The sequence below is a fragment of the Doryrhamphus excisus genome, chromosome 10, assembly GCF_030265055.1.
Source record: "Doryrhamphus excisus isolate RoL2022-K1 chromosome 10, RoL_Dexc_1.0, whole genome shotgun sequence".
NCBI lineage: Eukaryota > Metazoa > Chordata > Actinopteri > Syngnathiformes > Syngnathidae > Doryrhamphus > Doryrhamphus excisus.
Genome location: NC_080475.1, coordinates 9,603,523 through 9,622,917, shown reverse-complemented (window position 1 = coordinate 9,622,917; position 19,395 = coordinate 9,603,523). Strand labels below are relative to the sequence as shown.

Here is a 19,395-nt window from a genome sequence, read left to right as displayed (position 1 = left end):
CCACAACATGCTTCTGTGACCATGTTAAGTGTTAAATTTGTCTACATCACATCATCTATGTTCACACTAACAGTTACCACTGCACCATATTACAGTCATCAATATGATACAGAATTGTGTTTTGAACTCTGATATTAGCAGTTACTGTCTGTTGTACTAAAATGATGTAAGCCTTTTGTTTTTCTGTCACAAGGTATCAGCTGCCACAGATGGTTACCATGCAGAAGAGGCCAAGATGTGTGTTTCCCCGAGTGAAACCAACGAACAGGTAAATTCATTTCCACTGATTTTAGGTATAGTTTTTCTCTCAGATTAGCTGGATGTAAAGGTCATACTTGTACGTGTGACAAATATTTGTGTGTGTCTGAATTATTTAACGACAATGGCTGATATTCCCGACTTGTTTAATTTAATTATTGCTATTGTTGTTGTCAATCTGTTGTGATTGTGGATTGATGTATGGCTGGTGAGCTACAAATGAATTGCCCCTTTGGGGATAAATAAAGTTTCCTGAATCTGAAACATCAAACTAAACTGCTTACATGAATGAGTGTACAACAACTTTTTTGAACATTATCCCTCTTATGGTAACTCACTACATACAACTGGTGCTCTTGTTCATACCTGGTTATTTAATGTGATTTTTATCCCTTATTCTTCAGGACAACCAAACTGAGACAGATCCACAACCTGCTGATGCAAACAAGACATCTGACTGCTTGACCGATGATAGACAGGTGATTTACTCTATATTCTGAATGCTAATCTAGGTCTGATGTTATGCAGGGACAAAATACTGTTGGCTGGATAATGTCAATATTGAACAGACCGAGTCAGCTATAGACATAAAGAGGACTATGTTTGGGCCCTATACACTTTTATATAATTGAGATGGGTTTCTAACATTAAATGTTACACACACGCAGTCCTCCTTCTGTCCCTCCTTGTCAGGTATAGACATTATGAAGACTATATCTGGGCCCTATACACAGGAATATTATTGAGATGGGTTTCTAACATTAAATGTTACACACACACAGTCCTCCTTGTGTCCCTCCTTATCAGGTATAGACATTATGAAGACTATATTTGGGCCCTATACACAGGAATATTATTGAGATGGGTTTCTAACATTAAATGTTACACACACACAGTCCTCCTTGTGTCCCTCCTTATCAGGTATAGACATTATGAAGACTATATTTGGACCCTATACACAGGAATATTATTGAGATGGGTTTCTAACATTAAATGTTACACACACACACAGTCCTCCTTGTGTCCCTCCTAGTCAGGTATAGACATTATGAAGACTATATTTGGGCCCTATACACAGGAATATTATTGAGATGGGTTTCTAACATTAAATGTTACACACACGCAGTCCTCAGTATGTGTCCTAGTCAGGTATAGACATTATGAAGACTATATTTGGGCCCTATACACAGGAATATTATTGAGATGGGTTTCTAACATTAAATGTTACACACACACAGTCCTCCTTGTGTCCCTCCTAGTCAGGTATAGACATTATGAAGACTATGTTTGGACCCTATACACAGGAATATTATTGAGATGGGTTTCTAACATTAAATGTTACACACACACAGTCCTCCTTGTGTCCCTCCTTATCAGGTATAGACATTATGAAGACTATATTTGGACCCTATACACACAAGAATATTATTGAGATGGGTTCTAACATTAAATGTTACACACACGCAGTCCTCGGTATGTGTCCTAGTCAGGTATAGACATTATGAAGACTATATTTGGGCCCTATACACACAGAATTAATGCAACTGTATTTACATTTTAATTCATTGGAGCTAACGGAATACATTTCATTAATTTTTATCTTCAATCAGGTGGTAATACTTATTGTTGTACTTATTTGAATCTTTTAAAATTTGTGATGCAATTTTAAAGTCACTGTTTTTGTTGTTGGGTTCAACAGGGCTGTAAGCATGACTTGGTCTCCACAGTAGTACCGAGCTTGGAAAAATGTGCCCTGTGTACTGGATCCTTTTCTGCCTTGAAATGGATTGGTGTGAGATGTAAAGGTTGGTATTACGTCTTCATGAGGAAAATGCATGTGAAAATGCAAGTGCATGTATAGATACACTATGTATCTATTACTAAACCACAATTACTGCAACTGACTGAATAGACTGCAGTTCTACAACTGCTAGACTGTAGAAAAAAGGATAATTTGTATGAACAACATGATTTAGAAAGACAATCAGTGCAGAGGGCAAAAAGTGCATTGTAAAATCCACAGTATATGCACTGACGTACATCTGTCTGTATTACCTGTTTAGTTTGCTCCTGCTTCTGGCACAAATCCTGCTATGTCAAGAGGATGAAGACTGACTCTGAATTCCGGCCATTTGTAAGTGTATTTAAGAAATTGTATTGATTAATTCTTAAAAGGTCAGTGCAGTGATCTTTCCCCCCCACTATCAGGTTACTGAAGGAGCAAGTTCAAGTGAAGAGATATCAGATGAGGAATATGTACCTGACTCTTCCAGTGACTCAGAGAATTCCGGAGATATTTCATTAGGGCCTTCAAAATCTTTTCAAGAAGTGCCTGATATTGAAGTGGTCTGCACTGAGCTTCCCTCTGAAAATCTGGAAAACACACCTTCCCAAGAACACCTCTTAGATGAAGTGACATTACCTGATGTTAGAGAAGCAGACACTACATTGCAGCTTGAGAAAACTTGTGATGACTCCAAGCAAGCCTCAGGAGGGGTTCAGCCTGAAGTTCAGAAAGGCAGTGTTGAAGATACATTTCAGACCACTGAAGAAACTGGAGAAGACCACTATGTACAGTCTTCAGGCATATCCTCTTCTGCAAGCAAGATAAATTATTGCTACATTTGTGGCAAACTACAGTCAAAAATTACTCGTCACCTGAAAACCCATGAGAAGACAAATGTGGATGTTGCTCAAGTTTTAGCATTCCCAAAACACTCCAAAGAACGACAAAGACAGCTGAACATACTACGGAACAAAGGAAATCATAAACATAATACAGATGTTTTAACAAGTGGGACTGGAGTGCTGAAAATGAAACGAAAACCCAAGAAAGTGCAAGACGTTAAACAGTATGTGCATTGTACGTATTGCCATGCTTTGTATCTTCGGAGGCATCTGTGGCAACATCTTCAAAAATGTCTCTCAAAACCAGGAGAAACCAAAGGGCAAGGAAGAACTAGAGTCTTGTCCTTGGCCACAATGTCAGAGTCAGGCCTACCTCAACAGATATCCCAAGGTGTGTGGAAGCTGTGAACTGTCATGAAAGATGATGACATTTCTGCTGCTGTGCGAAGTGACTTCTGCATTCTTCAGCTGGCGCAGTCATTTTTCAACAAACATGGTCAAGATCCCACCAAATATGAATATATTCGGCAGAAGCTTCGTGAAGTTGGAAGACTTCTACTAATACTGTGTAAAGAATTTTCCATATATAATCTTGAGGATGCCGTAAGACCTGTAAATTTCCATTCAGTTATCCAAGCAGTCAAGAAGGTGTCTGGGTTTGATGAAGAAAAGCATTGCTACAAAACGCCAAGCCTCGCACTTAAGTTGGGTCATTCATTGCAAAAGATTAGTGACATCATCCATTGCAGAGCTTTAATGACAGGAGACAATGAGCTGAAAAAGTCAACCCAGACTTTCAAAAAGCTTTACACCTCAAAGTGGTCTGAACTTGTCTCTCATACTGCTTTGACCACCTTGAATGAGGCGCACTTTAATAAGCCATCCACCCTGCCTTTTACTGAAGATGTGCAACGTCCTCATCAGCATCTTGAAAAGACAGCAGATTTGGCATCTGAGAACCTGGGAAAGATGCCTTCACCACAAGTGTATGGTGAACTTTGCAGAGCAACTTTGGCAAAGATCATATTATTCAACCGAAGACGTGGAGGTGAAGTTGCAAAAATGCAATTACACAGCTTCATCGGAAGAGACACAACACCCCTCCATAAGGATGTTGCTCTTGGCCTCACAAAGTTTGAACAAAAACTCTGAACATTTCAGCCGGGTGGAAATTAGGGGTAAAAGAGGACGAAAAGTTGCTGTGTTGCTATCACCGGACGTGGTTGATTCATTGACACTCCTCTTGGAAAAAAAGGAAGGAATGTGGAGTTCCAGAGGAGAACATTTTTTTGTTTGGAAGGCCCCACTGTTTAACTTCATACAGAGGACAGGATTGTTTAAGGACGTATGCAAATGAGTGTGGTGCTCAGAACCCAGAACTCCTGAGGTCAACCCAGTTACGCAAACATGTTGCAACGTTGTCCCAGGTCCTGAACCTCAAAAACCATGAACTGGACCAGGTTGCGGACTTCCTCGGCCATGATATTCGTGTCCACAGAGAATACTACAGGCTTCCAGAGGCGACAACACAGCTGGCCAAAATATCCAAGCTACTGCTTGCCATGGAGAAGGGGTCCATCACAAACCTTCAGGGCAAAACTCTTGAAGAGATTGAGATAGAAGGTATTGTTTAAACCAGATTAACATTTCATACATTTTACAGGCAATTATTCCTTGATGATATTTAGCAAAACATGACTTGTCTACAGACTACAATTTAGTGACTTTATTATAAAAATAAGTTAATGTTAAAAAGTAATTGATCTTTTTTCTTTGTCAGATAACCTTGACTTCACTGCTTCTGAAGCAAGTGAAGAAAGTGAAGCTGACGGAGAGGATCAGCCCTCAGATCCACAAACAGACATGGGTAGGTGTAGCTAAATGTAGACAACCCATGTCCAGTAGTCAAATTGCCTACTATAGCACTTCCTATTATCTAAATGACCAAGAATCTTCAAACGTTCAGCTAGATGAATGAAAAGATGGAATATATGTGAAATTATATAAATCCACATGTAGAGCGTTCTATGATGCTCTCTCGTGAAGCAGAGTATATACACAAAGGTTTATTTGGAAATTGATGCCGAGTAGTCACACTGAAAACGAATGAAACATGATGAATGTTAACATCTTCCATAGTTTCATAGTGTTTGGGCAATATGAAAGTGTAGCCAGCATTAAACCATCTGAAGCGCAAAGACTGTGCCTCCCGTTTGCTCTTTACTCAGTTGTTTCCTGTTTCATTGAACTTCTTGATTGTACTTTGTCCATGGAAGATGTGAAAACCTAATACATACACGCAGTCAATGGCTAACCAGTTAATACATTTTTGTCAGTGGCACTTCTACTAAATAAAGACTTTTTTAATTAAACAATGAGGATCTGCACTTATTATAGTGGCATTGTCCGATTTGCATATCAAATATTGACATGTGCTACTGATAGTTTTTTAATATTATCTGTGCACCTTGCCTGCATGAAGTACATTACCCATTTTAAACTGTGATGTATATTTTACAGGACAGGAGAGAGCTGTGCTACCTGTCAACAACCCTTGATCTATGATCCTGTGTCAGTCCACCAAGCATTGTTTCGTACATTGTAAGTACAATCAAAAAGTGTGGAGGGTTATCGTAAATCGATGTTTCATATTCCACAGACTTCAGAGATGACTCTGCCCTTGTAAAGACTTCTAGTGGTATGATCAGAGATATAATTGATTAACCATCAAGAGATGTGCTGTGTTGCCAGGTTAAAATATTATGTAAAAAGGTGACTTAAAGTGAACTGTGATGTATATTTTACAGGACAGGAGAGAACTGTACAACCTGTTGACAACCCTTCAGCTGCCTCAGATGGTATGATCCTGTGTCAGTCCACCAAGCATGCACATTTCTGATCCACTACTTGCAGGTCAGCTGGTGCTGCTGTTATGGTCTATTCTAATCATTTGTTTGATATTCCATTCATAGGTGACACTGCTCTTGAAGGGACATCTAAAGGTCTTTAAAAATATAATTTTTAAAAGCAATTAGGAAGCATTAGTAGCATCCCCACGTTTTAAAACTAAAATCAGTGTGCTGTTTTTTTTTATTCTATTATATTTGATTGAATAATTGTCATTGCACATAATTTGACCTTTATTTATTTTTTATTGGAGTTTTGGCTTTATTACCTATAATTAAGCTACATAACAACACAATTTTAACTCTATAAACACTAATACTGTTTTATTTGCTGGGTTTTTTTAGAGGATAATGGGAAGAAAAAGTCCAGCAGGAAAAAAAAACGTCATGAACAAAGTGGTAAATCACACCTGTACAGACACAATTGAATAACCTGTATTCAAATGTGAAAAGGAACATGATGTAGAGGGTGCATGAGAAATGTAAAGGAAATAATTGTTCATCAAGGGTTTAGTTTCTTGTTTACAACGTACTTTCTTTTTTATAGCGATTACCAAAAATGCTGGAGTGGACGATCCCAGGAGGAAAATAAAGCATCCATGGTCTCCAGCTGAGGTTGCAGCTGTGATGAGACATTTTAAAGATCACATCAACAATGGTAAACTCGTCACTATGATTCAGTGCCAGCAGTGCAAGACCGCTGAGCATCATGTTCTTGCCGACCGCACTCTTCAAAATATAAGAGATTTTGTTAGAAATCGTGGCATAACACTGAAGAGGAAGAACCAATAAGTACAGAGAGAGATGATGTTTTGTTTTTATGTGTTAAAAGATAAGAGCTGAGCTCTGTTAAATGGCGACAAAGCCACAAAAAATAAAGTTGGTTCTTTAACAACTTTAACAACTGGTTATACCTGGTGTAATGTCTTTGTCTATCAGATATGTATTAATAGGTTTTACCCGAGGTGGATAATGACTGTTGTATACTGAGGATGTCTTACACACATGCCACAGATCAGGTATGTCTTTAAATTTCACAATGGTATTGTGTTCATCTATTTGTCCTCATATACTGGTTGTGACCTATTAATGCACATTACTTTCATTTTTGTGTTTGTGTGAATCCATGTTCCAGCAAGTCACCTGTGACCCTCCAAGTCACATCTGCTGCTTCTGCACTTTAATTAATTGTTCTTTACGACTGTTCGATCAAAATTTGATGAAATTATTTTTTTGCCACTGTCGTAGGAGAGACTCATAGCTGTTTGTTGAGAAAACAAAATGGGGACAAATGTTCTGTCTTGAGGTAAGAAAAGAGGAGTGGCATCCATGAAATCAACAACCGTTGCAAGACCACCATCTATTTCTGGAAGTTTAACAGCAAGATTTCTTTTTTTGTGAATTCCAAGAAAAGAAGGGGGAGACTGACTGAATATGAACCTGAACTGCTGATTACTAGAGTCAAGACTGCATTTCTCTAAATACAACTCGTTTTTATCATTTACAGTTAAACACCTGTTGGTCATTATGATCCTTACAATGCCATTTTTACTAAAATTGAGATCTTTCTTGACTTCGAAGGAAGATTTTTTTCAATAATGAAGAATTTCCATTTTTTATTATTCCTTTATTATCTGCATATAAAGAATTTCCTTGTCCGGTAGAAAATTTGTAAAGTGAATCACCATGTCTCCTTCTCTTCAATTTTAAAAATGTAGCTTTATACAAAGATTCTAAAGATACTGATTTCTAATCTTTGCCAACTGCGACTAACATATTTGGTCTATCTACTGATTGTAGAAAAAAAGAAAGACGATCAAGTAAATATAACATGAAACAATTCGAAATGTTGATTTTAAATATAGTGGTTTCATAACAATCGATCAATAAATTTCAATGACTTCAAATTATTTTTAACTTGCAATTTCAGGCAAATAATCAATTTTATCGTATTAAAATTTCAATCTTAATTGAAACATTTTTATGTTTCAAGTTATTCTTGATTTTTGATAAAAATTCAACCAATATGTTTTTGAATTCATCTTTTCATCATTCATCATTTTAAAAACCAAATCAAGATGAAAACATCGCAAATATTGATATGTTGAAACACAGATGGTAATTTTAAAATGCTTTATTTTTTTATTATTTGCTACTTTTATGAAAGCAATCTTAAAGAAATAAATTATTAAAATTTGTTTATAAAAATTTTATATAAAATATGTATGAAATTTTATTTTTTAATTTTGTTAATAAGAAAAGGTAATAAAATTTATCTTTCATTATACTAATATACTAATCATTGAGTATTTGACATTTTGGTAATTATAATGATCTTATATAATTTTTTAATTTATTTGATTTTCAATTTTGTCAATACCTTTTCGAACAAAGTCATTGAGGTAATTAATTGATTTAATATACATAAGAAAGATATGTAGTCTGATGATATATATTTTTCCAAAATCATTTATTAAAAAATGGTTTTATTCATTTCTAAGAAAATTCTTGAAATATTTCTAAATCAAGGTTTTAGGTTTTTTACTTTTCCTATCTTTGATACTTTGTTTACATTATATGGTTAACTCCCAATTTGGATGAAACTATTTTTTAAAAAAATTCAATGGTATTCCATTAATAAAAATATCGTAAAAGAAGTTTTATTTTATTTTCAGGTTTTTAAACATCAGATAAATACTGAAATTTAATAATATATAAAAGTATAGAATGTGTTATTTTAATTTTTTTCATCGAATTTTTGAAATCATTAAATATAAAAACCTCTCTTTAATTGGTCTTTAAAGCAATTATAATAATGCTTAGAAATTTTCAAAGTTCAAAAAGAATTTAAAAAAAATGTAAGTTTAATTTTTCATAGTAGAGATAGATTATGGCCTTGTAAATATTCTAGTCTTGAAATGTTGTTTATTTTGTGTGAATGACAGATCAAGCATTTCATATAATATTAATGTAATACTCATATCATACTTTCATCATTTCATTTTTCGAGTCTTCTGAATTTATAATACTCGTTTTCGATCTTAAGTTTAATTTTAAAGCTTTAAGATTAGTGTTACAGAATTTATTGAATTTTAATACTTTTATCAATATGATGTGAGGTCAATTAATAGTTTCTTGTTGAAGAGATTGAATAAGTTATTTTTGTTTCTCTCTTTTCTGTTTATCTCTTTTTTCGATTAAATTTGATCTGTTAGTGAAATAGGTTAAGATTCTTGTTTCAATAAATATTCCGTGCACTAGTTACATAGAAAACTCATTTGATCACTAGTGATCTTTTTTATTTCTCAGACTGAATTTCAACTTTAGTCGAATTATTTACTATTGATAACAGAAATCGGGATATACTATAGTAAATTAATATATAATAAATCTTGTGAAAAAATGATATTTTTAATTCCTTTGAAAGAGGTTTTTTTACACTTCAAATTCAAATCATCACTAATTTAAGTATAACAAATAGTGTTTATACCCATATTTCTGAAAAACCACTAATTGTTCTGTTTCATATTTTTTTCAATTTCCAAAAGTAAAGGGAGTCAACAGAACTACTCATCACAGGCTGCAAAATTATTCTGTATTAATTAAAAATTAGGTGAAACATTTTAAATATCATCATTAAAAATTTTCAAATAAATTTAATTATGTTTCAAAATTTGAAGATGCTGTGAGCTTTTTCTTAGATTTAACCCTTTCATGCATGACCCATGATAAACTGAGTTAAAAAAAATGTTACTAAGTGTTTTTATGTGTCTTTAGACATAAAAATAAGAACTGATTTGGTTCTGTTTTTATACACCAAATTTTCAAGAAGTTATGAACATGTCCACATAGGTGGACAGCATGCGTTTGTGGATTTTGACAAAACGAGACAAACAGCAGTGATTCAATTGACAAAACTAGAAATATTTTTTTTACCTGCAGGAGTCTCCTACTCTAGAAGGATTGAGCAGAAATCCCACAGGTGCTTGGCATGTTTTAATTTCTGGCAGCCATCTTCAATGTTGACACAATTATTCTGCAGTTACAATGGTTGACCACACAAAGCAGTGTTGGGTGGATTCTCAGGCGTCCACTCTAGAGGCTTATAAGCAACAATGCCATCAAAACCTATTTTCATAATTGAAAATGACGTTTTAATAGCTGTCCACTGCAGTGACCGTCATGCGTGAAAGGGTTCAAATTTAACGATAAGAACAATAATTCATTAAGAGAATTTTTAATTCATGTCATTTAGTTTGAACATTGAAAATATTTAGAATTATTAAAGGTATATTCAAATTGATGCATCAATTCTAACTTTTGCAAATTCAGATTTTACAAAAATGATTGAATTATCATAAAAATTTCATTATTGAGTGTTCTCATCTTCTAGTTGGTTAGAATAGCTCTTTTGATAAAATGGTAGATTTTTAATACTTTATACATACATTTGTTCTATCATAGTTTTAATTTAGTGTTTATATGTAAGATTAAACAATTTTTTTTTTAAAGAGCTCTCTTACAAAAGGTAGAAATTTAAAGAATTATGACTTGTGTTAGGCTATTAGTGTCAGAATTGCTGTGCGAAGAAGAATAATTTGATTTCGTTGGACTCAAGAGGTGTATCAATATTTTTCTTGCATATTTGGTTAAATTAAAAAATAAAGAATATACAAAAAACCCAACTTTCAAATTAATCAAGGAATAATGGTCTTATTGGGCATTTAAATATAAATATTCTAATTTATGAAGAGATGAGACGTATTGTCAAGTCAAACCGTTGTCTAAAATAATTTAGATAAGGCAAACATGAGAAAAAAATCAATAAAAATAAAAAAATACTTTTCATAGCCCTCATTAAGGAAGTAATAACTTTTCGTTGGGATTATCATGTTATTTTCTAAATTAAACACGGGAGATCAGGTGGGACAAATCTAAACCGGAAGTGGGAATCAGTTTTAAGCGCACCTGGGCGTCTGCATTAGGGCACTTCCTTTCTTAGCAGGTAAGGCTGCAAACGGGATCGAAAAGGTAGTCAGAACTGCCCCCCAAACCTTGCGCAAACTGGAGCTATACAACACTGAAGAGGCAGCCGGTAAGAAATTCCCTTTTAATATTAGCGCTGTGATTTAACGCGTCCGTGCCACGTAAGGCACGGCTCTTTTTTTGGATGAGACGGCCGCGGGTGACGCGCGCCTCACTTTTAGTTTTTGTTGAATTAAAAGTATTAACACGGGGCAATTGGTCAGAAAGTGGGATCTGGAACACCGTCGATCGCCTGCGTTGCTTAGGTGCACACGGCGGCTCGCGGTGGTTCATTTAATTGGCACCAATCGAGCTGATCAGCGAGCTTTGGGCATTGAAGGAACGCGCTATGCTCATTTCTTTGCAGTGCAATACAAATGGTTTATTAAGCAGATCAGATAAAATAACGAAATAATAAAGAAAGAAATTAAGTAGAGAATAAGTTAATAAATGCAGGTAAAGGGGATAAAATTATTTCCAACCGTTGTCAAAATGTATAATGGTTAATGTACTGAAACATGATTTATATACCTTATATGAATACTTATATATGTATATTATTGTGTACGTATATTATATATATATTTATAAATAGTATGTATATTGTATATACTACTTATACACTCTCCCCTTTTTTTTTTTTATTTGAAGGTTTTCACCTGTGCTGTGCTGTACTGTGCTTTAGTGCCTCACTAAATAAAACCCAAAAACACCGAAAGCATCGAGTGGATCCAGTCTTTCCTCAGTGTGGCTACTCCGACCCCTTTTTCAAGTTCAGGGTATGCGCAAGGCTGGAAGGAACTTGACACGTATCATCATTTTAATGATAAGCAGACCACGACAAAAACATAACATTTTTGAAAAGTCTGTCTGAAAATACTCAATGATTTATAATATAAAGACATTTTTATAAATCTTTCTAAATTTATTGTGTATTGCATTGTGTGTGTGTGAGAGCGTGGGGGAGCGTGCGAGAGCGTAGAGGAACGTGGGGGAGCGTGCGAGAGCGTAAGGGAGCATGGGGGACCGTGCGAGAGCGTGGAGGAGCGTATGAGAGCGTTGGGGAGCGTGCGAGAGCGTGGGGGAGCGTGCGAGAGCGTGGGGGAGCGTGCGAGAGCGTGGGGGAGCGTGGAGGAGCGTGCGAGAGCGTGCCGAAGCGTGGGGGAGCGTTTGGGAGCGTGCGAGAGCGTGCGGGAGCGTGCGAGAGCGTAGGGGAGCGTGCGAGAGCGTGCGAGAGCGTGCGAGAGCGTGGGGGAGCGTGCGAGAGCGTGCGAGAGCGTGGGGGAGCGTAAGAGAGCGTGGGGGAGCGTAAGAGAGCGTGGAGGAGCGTGGGGGAGCGTGGGGGAGCGTGGGGGAGCGTGGGGGAGCGTGGAGGAGCGTGGAGGAGCGTGGTGGAGCGTGGAGGAGCGTGGGAGAGCGTGGAGGAGCGTGGGAGAGCGTGGAGGAGCGTGGGAGAGCGTGCGAGAGCGTGGGGGAGCGTGGGGGAGCGTGGGGGAGCGTGGGGGAGCGTGGGGGAGCGTGCGAGAGCGTGCGGGAGCGTGCGAGAGCGTGCGGGAGCGTGCGAGAGCGTGGGGGAGCGTGGGGGAGCGTGGGGGAGCGTAGGGGAGCGTGGCGGAGCGTGGCGGAGCGTGGCGGAGCGTGGGGGCACTAACTCAATCACCAAAGTTTTTTTCCCCCGCAGGAAAAATGGTGAAACAAAGGACACACAAAAAACTGAATAACAGCGCTAACAGTGTTTGCCATGGTGTCAAAAACTGCAAACTTGGCAAAAAGATGTGCAAAATGTTGTGACAAGTGTGATGATTTCTTTTTGCACGTTTTAAAAAAAACAAGAGGTCTTGTGTGTGTGTGTGTGTGTCATAATCAAAGCACTAACTTTAAAAACACTTGTGTGACAAATCTAAAAAAACACTAAATCACCAAAGTCCCCACCCCCCCCCCCAGGAAAAATGGTAAAACAAAACGACAGCTCTTGTTTGCTATGGTGTCAAAAATCAAAAACTGCAAACTTGACAAATAAAAAAGCAAAAATGTGCAAAACGTTGTGACAAGTGTAAAGGGTTTACTACTGTGAAACAAAACTTCATGAGGCCTTGTGTTTTGCCAAATGTACAAGAAATGACCGAGTATAACGATGCAGGATTGTGAACGGACAAAAAGTGCCTTGAAAGTTGACTATATTGATACTGTGTGATACTATTGAATGCAGGTGAAAGAACAGTGATAAATATTGATTAATAAACCCTGGCTCCAGACTGCCAGGAGAACACTATGGACCACAATGTGTCTTTATTCTGTTATACCAGACAGACACCCAACATAAACACCAACACTGTGACCTCTGACCTCACATGTGTTCTTCCGGGCTCACCTTCTTAAGACACAGGATCACATGATTAATAATGCATTTCTGCTTCCTTTGCTGCGACATCACGTGGGCTTTGTTGTCTTTTACTGCTAAAACGGGAGAACATGGATGAGACAAAGATACCAGACATCGAACTTAAGTTGTCACTAAGCTACAGCATAAAACCACTTTTGGTCGTCTTTCTCCACAATATATGGGATTTCCTCAAATAGCGGCCTCCGGTCTAATAGATGCCGTCCCCAAATTAATCACAGATTAATAATTAATTCGTAATCGCTGATTAATTTCAAAAGGTGGCTGTAGTCACTTTGACTTGAAAGCACACCCATCCATTAACTGCATCTGTTTGCTTCATATTAATTCGGGTAGGCCATCTGTTACTTATCGTGACCGATTAACTTGAGCTTCAGATTAATCGACAATGAAATTGATCATAGTTTTCTGCAGTTCTAATTTTCAATTTCTGAATAAAAAGGTGGAAATAAAGTGTAAAAAAAACGGATTAATCAATTAATCGAAAAAAAAAATTAATCGCACTAGAATTTCTTCATTAAAATTAATAGCATCAAGAAAAATGCCATGAAAGTAACCTCAGGGTCAAATATAGAATATATATGAATTCTATATACCTGTGGGGAAATCGAACATTAAATAATATTTTTCTACTAATTGGATCGAATTAGCCGCTATTTGAGGAAATGCATGAATTCAAGTACTATTATGTTCGAATCCAGTGGGCTGTTTATCCAGGTCAACAACAACAACAAGAAGAAAATAAATACACCGCTATGTTGTGACAGTCACTCGCCACTAGAGAGCAGCAAAAGCACAGCAAGAAGAGGCCGCAATGCAGCCTCATTTAAAAAGTGCCTCATTCCATCGTTTCAGCCTGCATAAACCTGTCTCATAATGCTTCACACATACATACACAATTGCGTCTGTGTAGATATATTCATATATATATTCATATATGTATATTTTACGTTTAATTTTAATTCTCAGTAGTGATTTTTTTCCATGAAGTCCAGTTCATCAGATCTCCAGTTTGGTTTTACAGCATTTTTTAACAGATTTAAATCTGATTATTATTCATTAAAAATAAAGTCGGGAAATCTCTGGATGTCTTTAAGCCAACAAAAAAAAACCTGCTACCTTCTTTCTTTGGATTGTCATAAAAAAACAATTCATCTCCTCATACTGTATACTGCATATTATCCTGATTTTAAAAAGAGCCGTTAAGTATGGAGGACCAAAACTGCCAAAATAAAAAATAAATATAAATGGCAATAAAAACTAAAAAAAAAAATATTTATGTATATATTTTTTTATTTTTGTTTTTATTTCCATTTATATTTATTTTTTTGTATTTAATTTTTTGATTTTTTTTTCATTTTTGTTTTTATTTTCACTTTTATTTATTTATTTATTGATTTATTATTTTGGCAGTTTTGGTCCTCCATAGTTAAGGAGGATAATGAAGCGAGAGAGATTGCACGTGAGCCCGGGGGGGAAGATAAAGGAGGGAAATGAAGAGCAAGAACGCTTTTCCGCGCGAGCATTGTTGCGGTGACGACTGATTCAAGTCAGGGAATCAAACCACGGGTGAAATGTCATGGAACCACGACGACCTAGCCTAGCATCCGTGAGGACGTTCCTGTGTTTAAGGAGCCTGGAATGCTCAAGTGAGGGATGTGATGGGTGCTTCAGAAACGGGATTTGGACCTGCGGTGGCCATTTTGTACTGCTTTTCCACAACAGCGGAACAAAGATGCTGGGGGAAGTTGGGGGACACCCAAAATGGCGGTGCAGGTCTTAAACCTGCGATATGATCTGCATGTTGAAGCTGGGGGATCGGGACTGCTTGGTGAGGGGGGCTCCCGGGGACAGCAGGTCTTGGGCCTCCTCCGGCCTGAGCAAGTGGGCCTCCTGCAAGCTGATAGTGGAGTGGCGGTGAGAGCCTGCAGGACGCCCCCGTTCCCGGTCTGAGCCTCCTGCGCCGCCCTCTTGGTCCTCTCTGCCCCCGTTCAGACTGAAGGTCATGCAGTCGAAAGACTTGCTGGAGGAGGTGCTGCCGGTCCGTACCAGAGGGGGTCCCGCGGGGAAACTCAGGTGCTTCTTGATGGGACTCAGCTGAATGGCGTCCAGTTCGATGCTGGCCGGCGGGGACGGTTTCCTCTGCCGAGTCGCCCCGGCTGACACGTTCTGAGACTCGGGTCTGTCTCGGTCCTTCTCCCGGGACAGTCGAGCTGTGATGGCTTTCTTGATGTTGCTGCCGCCGCTGCTGCTGCTCAGGCTGCCGGCCCTCGGGCCGCCACCCCCGCCGCAGCCCGCTCTGGTGCCGCTGGGCTGGCTGCTGTTGGACGCCCCAGAGGAGAAGCCCTCATCCGGTTCGTTCACGTTGAAGGAATCCTTCAACGTGCCGCCGCTCATTCCATCGGTATCTAAGTTGAGACAGGTACTTTAGGTACTTAAGTACTTCACAAAAAAACACAACGGCGTCGTTATCTCCGCGGGGAACAATTTAGGATGACCTCCGGCTGAATCATGTGACATGCCACCACTTGATATGTTGTTGTAGCCACGCTATATAAGCTCGTTGTGCAGAAATGTCAATAAAGTTGAGCACTCCTTGAAAGCTCTTAAGACATTTTAAGACATTTCAATCATCATGCACAAAGACCGGGCAGGAAGGGGCTTTGATTGACATGCACAAAACAAAAAGGGACTGTCCTACGTGACTGTCCGATGACAGTCTTAACATATGCCGCCATCACACCATCCCCCAACGACAGAAATGATGGCCACAATATTAGCTAAACACCCCTATCATGCACAGCCCAAGAGTGGGAGGCCTGGAACTGTCCCGTCTTGGTTGCTGAACGCCGGTTCTGTCACAAAACCCTTCCGTCTATGGAGCGGCTCCAAACGCCATCGGGCAAAATGAAAATATTTCATGAAGGACACCATCATGAAAAATATTGTGATTACCGGCGATGAATATTTATCCTCATGAAGCAATCATGTAAACATTACATAGAGTATACGCTGCATTGCAATATGCTACAATAGGATATTATTATCCAGTAAGTAAGTCAATCAGTCATACAGGTGCTTGAGTAGCAGATACGTTGGCGTCTGCACAGTAGAACATCTCCACCCCGTGTGAACAGTCTTGGGGGTTAAGACCCGCCAGCGTCAAGCCAGTGACCATAACAAACACGCCCAAAAGGATAAAAATGGCGGCAATCAACCTATCGCTGTGATACCAGCGACCGGAGCACAGCTTGAGGTAGCATGCGGAGGGGAGGATGAAGATCAGAGGTGTGGCACTCACACCGCCCTGAGAAGGACACCAATCAGATCGGAAGGTTTGGTAGAAAGCCAAGAGAAGAAGTCATGACTCACATTCAATGCCAGGACGATTCAGCTGGCCAGCGTGGGCGGCTCCAGAGACTCGTAGATGAGAAAACTGTTGTGGTGACAGATGAACGCTGGAGAAAAAAAACATGAATGAAAACAACGATGGGCGGCACGGCGGTGTAGTGGTTAGCGCGCAGACCTCACAGCTAGGAGACCAGGGTTCAATTCCACCCTCGGCGATCTCTGTGTGGGTTTTCTCCGGGTACTCCGGTTTCCTCCCACATTCCAAAAACATGCTAGGTTAATTAGCGACTCCAAATTGTCCATAGGTATGAATGTGAGTGTGAATGGTTGTTTGTCTATATGTGCCCTGTGACTGGCTGGCCACCAGTCCAGGGTGTACCCCGCCTCTCGCCCAAAGACAGCTGGGATAGGCTCCAGCACCCCCGCGACCCTCGTATGTATGTTCAATAGCTTCACATCTGTGAAGAGTAGGACAACAAAAAATGACATCTTGATTTTGTTTTCTTTGTTTCTCATAAGATTTAAAAATCATATTTCTTCTTCACTATTTCAGTTCTATGCCACTGTACTAAAATGATAAATCTTATCTTGTTCTTCCATTTCTGCTATTTCCTTTTTCTGCAACTTGATTAAAAAAAATAAATCCATCTCTATTTGTTGTTTTGTTTGTCATGATGTTACAACTTAAAAAAATACACTTTTTCCTAAATATTTCAACTTTATGCAACTAAAACGTCATATTGTGCAATGTATTACAGTGTTATTCTGGTAAACTCGCAACTTTTCCCATTAAAATACAACTTTTTTTTGAATAGTTAATTAGCTAATAATAACTTTATTCTTGTAAAATTACTGCATTTTTGCTGTGTGTGTTTTTTTAAGGCTTTCTTATTAAATTATGAGTTGTAAAAAGTTGTATTAACATATACTAAACTATTAATACAACTTAATAAATGAAAAGGCACTTCCACATCTTTAAGGGTAACTAACTATATGTGTTGTTTTTTTAAAAAAACACAAATACTTGATATGTGATTGATGTTTTGAGTTTAAGTTTTATTATCAGAACTGAAGAAATGAAAAATAATATAATTGATGAGTTTTGTCGCAGCCATATTTATGTTACATTGTGTATTAAAGTACAGTCATTTGTCTAATTTGACTAATATGTTACAAAAATACATATTAAGGTTGGCAATGGACAATATTTAACGTGTGTTTTTGGGAGGGAAACAAGTCACTCAAAGTATTGGCATCGGTATCTTCAAAATGACAAAAGAGTGGTATCGGTAACTGGTATCACCCATCATGTCTTAGAATGCCTGTAATAGGACTTCATTTAAAAGCGAGGCTCCGCCCACCGCAGGCAACCATTGTAAGGCAAAAGTGTATCATAAAAATACATTCCTCATTCTGCTCCACAATATTTAAAACCATTACATTTATGCCAAAAGTAAATATTAAAAGTGGAGAGACCAAACCGTGTCCTTCCAGAGTAAAAAAAAAACAACTTGGCGATGTGGGATGACGTCACTAAAAGGTGCCCGCTTTTGGCGCCATTTAAGCTGCGGGAAGAGTGACCGGCGTCCTTTGGATCCACAAGACCGTCGTCCTTTCGATCCACAAGACCGTCGTCCTTTCGATCCACAAATAAGGTAGGTTAAACAAGTAATGTGTGTGTTATTCTGTCCAAAAAACCGACAGAACCCGAGTGTACACCCTCGTCTTCCTGGTCAGTATTTAGAACTTTGAAAATTACTCTTTGAAAATTCAACCAAAACAAGCTAGCTACCTTGGCCTCTTGAACTGCAGTATATATGTATGTATCTGTGTATGCACGTATCCACACAGGTACCACAGTTGGCCTGTTGAACTGCAGTTTGGATGCAACCAGAACCGGCTAACCGACTTGGTCTGTTGAACTGCTGTATGTATGTATGTATAAATGTTTGCACCCAGCTAACTAACCTGTCCTGTTGAACTGCAGTGTGGATGCAACCAGAACCGGCTAACCGACTTGGCCTGTTGAACTGCTGTATGTATGTATGTATAAATGTTTGCACCCAGCTAACTAACCTGTCCTGTTGAACTGCAGTGTGGATGCTACCAGAACCAGCTAACCGACTTGGCCTGTTGAACTGCTGTACGTATGTATGTATGTATGTATGTATGTTTGCACACAGCTAACTAACTTGGCCTCTTGAACGGCAGTGTGTATGTGTGTATGTGTGTCTGCGTGCGTGCGTGTCTGCGTGCGTGTCTGTCTGCGTGCGTGCGTGCCTGTCTGTCTGTCTGCGTGCCTGTCTGTCTGCGTGCGTGTCTGCGTGCGTGTCTGCGTGCGTGTCTGCGTGCGTGTCTGCCTGCGTGTCTGCCTGCGTGTCTGCCTGCGTGTCTGCCTGCGTGTCTGCCTGCGTGTCTGTCTGCGTGTCTGTCTGCGTGTCTGTCTGCGTGTCTGTCTGCGTGTCTGTCTGCGTGTCTGTCTGCGTGTCTGTCTGCGTGTCTGTCTGCGTGTCTGTCTGCGTGTTTGTCTGCGTGTCTGTCTGCGTGCGTGCGTATGTGCGTGCGTATGTGCGTGCGTGCGTATGTGCGAGGAGACGCGTCGACGGCGCCCCGCGCTCTTACGGCGGCGAGGGCACATCGGGGTATGTATGTCCTGTCTGTCCTGTCTGTCTGTATGTATGCGTTCCGACGGCGCCCTGCCAACGGTTCGTCGAGGGCGGGAGGCGCGGCGGCACGGCGGGCGCGCCCGCGTTCGGCGGGGGGCCGGGGCGACGGCGGCGCGGCTTGGTTTCGGCCCCGTCCGCGTCGACGGCGCCCCGCGCTCTT

The 19,395-nt window shown here is 39.3% G+C and overlaps 2 protein-coding genes and 2 long non-coding RNA genes across 5 annotated transcripts in view; 3 read left to right on the top strand and 1 right to left on the bottom strand.

The window, feature by feature from the left end:
• Positions 1-723, top strand: part of LOC131136812 (N-lysine methyltransferase KMT5A-A-like) — a 2,889-nt gene extending 2,166 nt beyond the window's left edge. Inside the window, exons 6-8 of the mRNA XM_058084074.1 lie at positions 1-23; positions 194-268; positions 663-723. The exon at positions 1-23 is cut by the window's left edge and continues 21 nt beyond it. Coding sequence (XP_057940057.1) covers positions 1-23; positions 194-268; positions 663-723 — 159 coding nt within the window. The remainder of the gene's footprint in view (positions 24-193; positions 269-662) is intronic.
• A 4,711-nt stretch (positions 724-5,434) lies between these two features.
• On the top strand, positions 5,435-6,630 carry LOC131137229 (uncharacterized). 2 transcript variants are annotated; one of them, XR_009131864.1, is made up of 5 exons: positions 5,435-5,487; positions 5,694-5,744; positions 5,859-5,888; positions 6,138-6,191; positions 6,340-6,630. It is a non-coding gene; the product is annotated as an uncharacterized LOC131137229 (long non-coding RNA). The 2 variants fall into 2 exon arrangements; XR_009131865.1 differs by having other exon boundaries at positions 5,457-5,584.
• Positions 6,631-14,660: 8,030 nt separating this feature from the next.
• On the bottom strand, positions 14,661-16,817 carry LOC131137228 (hyccin 2-like). The gene is made up of 2 exons (XM_058084924.1): positions 16,591-16,817; positions 14,661-15,626 (listed from the first exon to the last, which is right to left on the bottom strand). The coding sequence occupies exons 1-2, from the start codon at positions 16,691-16,693 to the stop codon at positions 14,998-15,000; spliced, it is 732 nt and encodes a 243-aa protein (XP_057940907.1). The 5' UTR covers positions 16,694-16,817; the 3' UTR covers positions 14,661-14,997.
• A 1,139-nt stretch (positions 16,818-17,956) lies between these two features.
• LOC131137230 (uncharacterized) lies at positions 17,957-19,076 on the top strand. Its single transcript, XR_009131866.1, has 5 exons — positions 17,957-18,224; positions 18,421-18,481; positions 18,557-18,604; positions 18,665-18,712; positions 18,781-19,076. It is a non-coding gene; the product is annotated as an uncharacterized LOC131137230 (long non-coding RNA).
• The last annotated feature ends 319 nt before the right edge of the window (positions 19,077-19,395 follow it).